The 8418-nt window shown below is 39.1% G+C and overlaps 1 protein-coding gene across 2 annotated transcripts; it reads left to right on the top strand.

The window, feature by feature from the left end:
• Positions 1 to 3368: 3368 nt before the first annotated feature.
• zbtb33 (zinc finger and BTB domain containing 33) lies at positions 3369 to 6721 on the top strand. Of its 2 annotated transcripts, none has more exons than XM_046849696.1 (2): positions 3369 to 3517; positions 4231 to 6721. In XM_046849696.1, exon 2 carries the CDS (start codon positions 4233 to 4235, stop codon positions 6162 to 6164), a length of 1932 nt encoding a protein of 643 aa, XP_046705652.1. In that variant the 5' UTR covers positions 3369 to 3517; positions 4231 to 4232; the 3' UTR covers positions 6165 to 6721. The 2 variants fall into 2 exon arrangements, with proteins under 2 accessions (XP_046705652.1, XP_046705651.1); XM_046849695.1 differs by having other exon boundaries at positions 4190 to 6721.
• The last annotated feature ends 1697 nt before the right edge of the window (positions 6722 to 8418 follow it).

Here is an 8418-nt window from a genome sequence, read left to right as displayed (position 1 = left end):
TTCCTTGCCACAGTCGCCATGGCTTGCTCATCAGGGATAAATGCACACCGTTCACCTTGACTTTTGATTTCTCTAAAGCTGCTTTGAGACAATGTCTGTTGTGAAAAGCGCTATAGAAATAAACTTGACTTGACTTGACAGGAATGCTACTGTAATGGAAATCACAACATAGGCTCAGGAATACTACCAGAAAACATTGTCAGTGAACACAATCTACTATGCTATTTGCTGTTGCCGGCTAAAACTCTATAGGTCAAAAAAGTTCAGAAGCCTGCATCTCTGATGGTATGGGGTTGCATGAGTGCATGTGGCATGGGCAGCTTACACATCTGGAAAGGCACCATCAATGCTGAAAGGTATATCCAAGTTCTAAAACAACATATGCTCCCATCCAGACACCGTCTCTTTCAGGGAAGACCTTGCATTTTCCAACATGACAATGCCAGACCACATGCTGCATCAATTACAACATCATGGCTGCGTAGAAGAAGTATCCGGGTACTAAAATGGCCAGCCTGCAGTCCAGATCTTTTACCCATAGAAACCATTTGGCGCATCATAAAGAGGAAGATGCGACAAAGAAGACCTAAGACAGTTGAGCAACTAGAATGCAACTGTTGATGCCATGAAATTTAAAATCAACTTATTTTTCCCTTAAAATGATACATTTTCTCAGTTTAAACATTTGATATGTCATCTATGTTGTATTCTAAATAAAATATTGAAATCCACATCATTGTATTCTGTTTTTATTCACAATTTGTTCAGTGTCCCAACTTTTTTTTAAATTGGGTTTGTATGTATGAATCGGGTTTGTGTGTGTGTGTGTGTATATATATATATATATATATATATATATATATATATATATATATATATATATATATATATATATATATATATACATTAATATGGGTGGAATGTACAGTAGTGCAAATGTGAGTTAAGGATGGTGCAAAAAGGATGTGTAGTGGAAAGTGACAATGCAGTATTGAATCAGCTGTTCAGTGCAGTAACAGCCACAGGAAATAAGCTATTCTTTAGTCTGTTTGTGCGGCTCTGAGGCACCTGTAGCGTCTGCCCGATGGAAGAAGGGTGAATTGTTGGGAGAGGGAGCTTTGATGATGCCCCTTTGCATTTTGCATACAGCGTTTATTGTACATGTTCTCCAAGATGGAAAGCTGAGTGCCAAAGATTCATTGGGCAGTTTTCACCACCATCTAAAGGGGTTTTCGGCCCGAAGCAGTGCAGCTGCTGTACCACGCTGAGATGCAGTTAGTTAGGAAGCTCTCAATGGTACAGCGGTAAAAGTTCTTCAGTGTGCTTTAACACAGACAGGACTTTTTAACTCTCCTCAGAAAAAAACAATTGCTATTGTGCCTTCCTGAGCAGGATAGAAGAGTTTAGAGACCAGGTGAAATCCTCAGAGATGTGGACTCCAAGGAACTTAAAGCTGGATACACGCTCAACTGCAGCTCCGTTGATGTGAATGGGAGCATGAGTGTGATTGCCGGCTCGTCTATAATCCACAATGACCTCTTTCCACCAATTACCTATTTGTGGTGCCCCTAATGAATCTGCTCTTTATATTTTTGGGGATTGTCGTCTTACACAATTGTTTTGGATTGAATTTTCTAAGTCTATAACCTGTAGCTTGCTTTTAGATTTTTCTTTATTTTTTTAAGGATGTTTTGTTTAGTTTTTGTAACATAGAAGAAGGCAAATATGATGAACGCTTTATTATTAATATTTTATTATTGCTTGCCAAATTGCATATTCATCATAGCAGATATATTTGTCAAATTCCTATATTCATGTTTTTTTGAAAAATGAAGTCTGGCAATATATCTGTGCTATTTCATCCTCAAAGTGCTTAAAATCTGTTAAGATGATAAACCTGTGCCACCATTTTTTATTATTTTGCTAATACTTGGATTTATATTTGGTAATTTACTTGTGACTGGCGCTTTGCTTGATTTGTTAGTTTGTTTGTTTGTTTGCGTCTGGTCCCGTGGGTCCAGTGCAGGTCTCTAATTGGAGTTTTTTTTTTTTTTTTTGTTAAAAAGGGGTTTGCGTTAAGCCATCATACTCTGTACCCAAGACTTATAACAAATATGAGATATTGTCACATATTCCTGCAGCCCTTTTATTGATGCCTTAGATCTTATGGTATTTAATGATCTTAGATTAGTTTTTGTCTTGTCCTTTTTATCGTGGTTTCCCATTTTTTCCTCCATGTTCCTTGGTCCATCAAATGTTTTGGAAAATCTTTTTCATCCCTCTGCCTATATCTTCCTTCTTCTTCTACTTTCTTCTTCAGCATTCTCCTACCGATGTACCCCATGTCCCTCCTATAAAACAAGATATTATACATGCTTTGTAAGTTTTGTAAGAGTTAAGCAGTTAGATGACACTAAGATAATGTCAAGAAAATCCTAGAAACAGCAAATATTGTCAATCAGTATAATTTCCTCGATGATTGTATGTATGGTAATTACTTTTTGTACTTGAGATGCCAGGGGTGTGTAGACTTTTTTATCCACTGTATGTGTAGTAATATGTGATCATTTACAGACTTTAGTTAAATAAATAAATAGATATATACAGTTCCTCAGACAGTCTTTCCTTTCTAACGATTATGTTTTTTTTTCTCCTTTTGCTGTGCTGCAACATATAGTTTAGGCGTATCAGACTGGTATTTCTGTCTGCCTCCTTTTAAAGAATAATAAATAAAGGTGTTCTCTGAGTTATATAAAAAGTAAAAATAAGAAAGTATTTAGCCCTCAGTATGCAGTTACACATGCAAAATTTATGAACACAAACATTCTCTCTTTTTTTTAAGACACTTCTTTGTAGTTTTTGGCTCCTTGTTCTGTTGGATAACTGTGAAATCTTAAAACTGTTTTTTTCTTTTCCATTCACTTCCTTAATGCATGAAGATTTACTGGAGTTACTGTGTATGCAGTATAGCTGCATTGTTGAGCTCGTGTGACTGCTTGTGGGTTGCCTTTATCTTTGCGCACAGACCTGGCAACCCAAACCGAAAACAAAAGCACGCGGGTGGTTGCGTCATAACATACCATCCCATACCAACCCATACCGTACCGTACCAGGTACATCCATAGTAAACTACCACATGAATAGTTTTCAATGCAGATGATGTGAATATTTGGTCACGTATCTTTATTTATATATTTATTAATGTTTGTATAAAATGCGGTTAAATAACGTTTACCTCCATTAACTGACCAGTGACTGATCACTCTGCCCTCCGCTGCAGATGACAGATGAGCACATCATCAGTAATGAGTGATTATTGAGGTGGCTTTAGCAGGCACATGTTAGCGGCCGCTATTTTGCGACTCCTGTTGGTTATGCGGAGAGTCGCAGCTTTCCTTCATTTCCAACAACAGACTTTTTGTTGTCTGCTGCTACACACCGGCATTGTGTGTGTTTGTGTGGCGGTGTTTTTTTATTATTACTTCAGAAGCCTGGATACAAACGCGTCGCACTGCAGGTACACAATCAAGCATCGGTAACAATCAATACATGTTTGATGAGATCTGTTCTTCCATTAATAACGTGACGGCTAAGTCGTCTCTGCTAGCTTGGTATTATACACCCTGCTAGCTAGGTTAGCCGTGTTAGCGTTAGTAGGCCGCAATCTGGCGTTCAACCGGGAGAGATGAATTGAGCGTTCGGGAGCTAGCCGAGTCATTTTGGTTGGAGTTTTTAGTGGTTTCAGTGTTATTTTGTGAGTTCATACTCAAGTAAACGCATTAATAGAGACGCTTAGAAAATATCCGTTTAATACTGCTGCACTTCCTGCACGCATCGTGACCAAACTTGCATGGAACGTAATTCATTGCATCTGTTTTTCCACCCAATTTTTGTTCCTTTTAAATCACTGTAACTTGTGAGCTAAAAGAGCAGGATCATAGAATATTAAAATCGAGTTCACGATAGCATGTGTGTTTGATCAATAATATATTTTTAAATATTTATCGTCCACTAATAGTATCACCAGAGGCTTTGATTAGAACAGTGCTTATTACTAGCTACAGAAACCCTTCACATACTGCACAGACCACCAGCTGCAGGAATTTACACATCCCTGTGCTGGAGTGTGCACAAAAAAAAATATATTGTAAAATATTATTTTGAGAGAGTATTTTTTATTTTTTTTTAGAGAAGCTTGACGTTCCTGTGCCTCCATCACTCTCTTCACAGGGATGTCGAAATTAAAGCTGATATCAGTAACTGACACTCAGTTTCCTGTGTCGTTGCTGGAGGCCATCAGCGAGCAGCGAAACAACGGTCTGTTCTGCGACGTGACCATAATCGTACAGGACCGCAAGTTCAGGGCACACAAGACAATGCTGTCGGCGTCCAGCACTTACTTTCGCCACCTGTTCTCAGTCGCAGGACAAGTGATTGAGCTGAATTTTATCAAGGCGGACATATTCGAAGAGATCCTTAATTACATATACACCTCGAAAATCCATCGGATTCGCTCCGACAAGCTCGAAGATCTTATCAGCGCTGGTCAGAACTTGGGTGTGAAGTTCATTGCCAATCTTGCGACCCCACTTTCCCAAGTCAAGGGGCTGCCCGGCTTGTCAAAAGAAGGAGACGGAAGCAGCGTCGATGCCGCTGAGAAAAACGAAAGCGGAGTGAATATGCCGATCATTACAGAGTCGTTCTCGTTATCGGCCGAGGAATTCAAAATGGTAAGCGCCAACGTCGAAAGAGATGATAAAGACAACGACGACGTTCTGTTTGTCTCGCAGCTGGAAGCGCCGAAAGCTCAGAAGCAATCTCAGGTTATAGATTTGGATGCGGAGGAAGGACCAGAGCCTAAAAGACAAAAAGTCACTAATGAGAAAGAAAAGAATCCTGAAAAGGGAAAAGCCCAAAATGAGGAAAGCACTGCCCCTTCAGAAAGTAAAGTACCAAAGAAATTCCAAGATGACCCACAACTCCGTGCAATCCCTGCAGCTGTCAGTATGTCCCCAAACATCAGTGATTCCGTTAGGGCCTCTGAATCAAGATCCTCTACTCAGAGCGCATCCTCTACTCAGAGTGCACCCTCTACCCCACCGTGTGTAAAAAGTATTTCCCCTGAACTACTTAAAACCACTCTGCCTCTGGAACCCAGTGAAGTTCTTGGCGTTCAGAAGAAAAAGGTTTTGTTGGAGCAGTCACCAGATCAGTCGGGCAAAATCAGACTGTCTGATGTAAGGCCTGTCTTCGGCACTAGTAATGGAACTGGGCTAGATGCTGCTCTGACCAAGAAGACTATCACGTTAGATAAAGCTTCAGAAATTGATTCGCTGTCATCAGGATGCAAGGTTTATGCCAACATCGGGGAAAACACCTATGACATTGTTCCTGTGAAAGAGTGTTCAGGTGAAGGAGAAGCTCGACCCGCCGTGGGACGAAAATCGCAGACCTCAGTACACAGTGCAGCTAATCAGACCGTTGTCTCGCCTCGAGGCAAGAAAAAAGGGAAAGGGGAGCAAGAGGATCATTATGAACTTATCATGGACGGAAAGACCTTTTATGTGTGTATTGTGTGCAAGCGTCCCTACGTGTGCCTGACGAGCCTCAGACGGCATTTTAACACACACTCTTGGGAGAGGAAGTACCCGTGTCATTACTGCGACAAAGTATTTGCTCTGGCCGAATACAGAACCAAACATGAGATCACTCACACAGGTGAGAGAAGGTACCAGTGTTTACTGTGTAATGAAATGTTCCTCAACTACCAGTTATTGTCTTCGCACTGCAAACAAATGCACAATCAAGACCCCTCAGGCAGGAAGGAGAAGGACGATGCGGACAATAACTTGTACCGCTTGCTGCCGTGTAAAACTCTACAGTTCAAGCCGTACTCTTTCGTCTCGGGCGAGAGCGGGGGGATTCCGGTCATCAACGAAAACGGGATTGTGCAGCACGTTAACCCGGCCAGGCCGCATTTCACAAATCAGGAACTCCCCTCCAGCCAGGGCAAAATGTTGAACTGGGACGACATCTTCGTCGAACCCGATGCGCACAATCGACCAGGGGCTCACGCACGACCTGGACCCCCTCATCGTTCCCCAAACCAAATGAATGTAGAGAACACGACAGAGTTTGAATTTGTCATACCGGAAACATACTGAGGTGGCATGTTCATACTGCTGAATGCTATGTGCCTTTTAATGTTCCAGCTTTCAAAGAAATACATTCTTGCATTGATTTAACTGGAGAAAAAAAAAGATTGAACACATGAAATGTTTGTGATTCAAGATGGGGTTCGAGTGTTTTGTCCGATTTGCGTGTTTGAATTTATTCTGTAGCTCTTAATAACAGTTCTCTAATGCTTTTAAGCTTGGCAGTACTTCTACAACAAATATCTGGATACATTTCCGAAACAAACAGTAGTTTAAAGACGGGGTAACTGAGGGATGTTGACTTTATTATGAATCGTGTGAATCAGCCATGTGTTGCAATGTTGCAATAAGGACGCCAAGGAAACTTCATGTTGTACCTTTAATCTGTGAAAGAAGTGTGGAAAAGCAAAATGATGCCAGTGGGGAAATGGCATGAGTTTGGACAATGAATACAGATTTTTAGTTCAGAGTTTCTTTTTACACATGAATCATATCCAACAAGTTTGCGGTATTGCTAGTTTGGCAAGACTTTAACGTTTCAAATAAAGACAAACTTAAGTCTGAGAGCACAATGTCTTCAAAGTCTGCAAGTGACCACACGGTTTAATGGCAGCACAAAAAAAAAAAAAAACGTGGACAAACGTGCAGATTCATTGTTAGAATTTGGAAGGAAATATCTAAACATTCTGCACACACAATTGTAGTGATTCGGGGCTTTCAACATCATAATGACATCTCAATAGATCATAATGCACTTGCTTCCATTAAAGAGACCAATCATATTGCAGGATTTGTTTCGGGGGTTTTGTTTGTCTAGCATAAAGAACATTTTTGTATTTATAATTTGGATGCAGAGAAAGTTTGGAGACGTTTGTGAATGTTAGTAATATGTCCATTATTTAGCAGATTGCACTTGTAATATTGTACATTTTTTTTTTTTATTTATATGCTGGCCATATAAGGCTGTGGTCATTCCCACCAAGAGTGTACTCATGAATTGTTGTGAATGAAAGAAGTAAAATGGTTGAGTATCTACTTAGCAGACCATTATCTAAGTGTAGGTGGGTGATTAATAGATACATTTCTGCAGTTTTCGTTGTTTGTTTAATTTTTTTTTTTAACCATGTGCTTTTCTATATTTCTTTCTTACATATACATGTATGTATTCCATTGTATTGTAGTTAGAAGGTAATGGTTTGGACATTAGGATGATCATGTGACAGAATATCGCCATTCAGAAAGTGAGTGCTCTAACCTTTTGTTACTCTTGCATATTAACAAATATTTGTACTACTAAAGACCATTTTAACTGTTTTCTATTTTGTTCAACTATATTTATTAGGTCTTAGTGCTGTACAATGTGAAATAAAACCTTAGAGTACTTATTTCTCATTGCTGTCAATTACGTGAACATTTTTCTCCAGCATTCCTTGTTCATGGTGTTGAATAAAATAGCAAGTGTGATAGAATATACAGAAGGCGGTGGTCTAAATTGTTGGCTGTTTTTTTTTTTGTCCAGCTCTGCAGTAAAAAGGTCCTATTTATACACATAAAATATATTTTTAACAGACACAGAGTGGACTGTATGTGATTCCTGCTCATTTTTTTTTTTTCTCTGCCATTTACAGATTTTTGCTTACAGATTTGTACATTTGCTTAAAATAATTATAATAAAAAAAAAAAGCACACCAAGTACATCTAAATCTATAGACTCGTCACTAATCACAGTGAATAGACACCTTTTAAAATATGAGTAAATTTATACTAAGAGAAGGCAGTATGAAGTGTTCCTGTACTTCAAAGTATCACTAGGTCATACATAAATAGCTTGTGTACAGACAATGTGTAGTTTATACTGTCGCAGTAGTAACAAACTCCTTTTTTTATTATTATTTGGTTTGAATGACCTGCAATGAAATCTGCATCTCATGTTTTATACTTAATGTACTGAAATATTTCAGCTGTCAACACCTTTCAACGAGTGATGCAATTCCATTTTTACAAACCTGAGACGATTGTCAGAGGTGATGTAAAGATCTATTTATAGTTATGGGTTGTTTCCTTAATCTACTCATCGTAATAGGACTATTCACACACCAGAAAGAGGGTATTTACACTGCATGTGATTGAACGTATTATTTGTACCTGGGTGAGGTGCTAAATAAAATGACCATGATTTACATGTTGCTTAGAGAGAATATTAGAAGTATGCTTTTGGGCTCCACAAGCTTATTTCTAGCTGCCCGAACTGATGGAAGGATTA

Source organism: Silurus meridionalis, chromosome 5 (genome assembly GCF_014805685.1).
Source record: "Silurus meridionalis isolate SWU-2019-XX chromosome 5, ASM1480568v1, whole genome shotgun sequence".
Classification (NCBI taxonomy): Eukaryota; Metazoa; Chordata; class Actinopteri; order Siluriformes; family Siluridae; genus Silurus; species Silurus meridionalis.
Note: the sequence above shows the minus strand (reverse complement) of the source record. Positions and strands in the feature narration are given on the sequence as shown.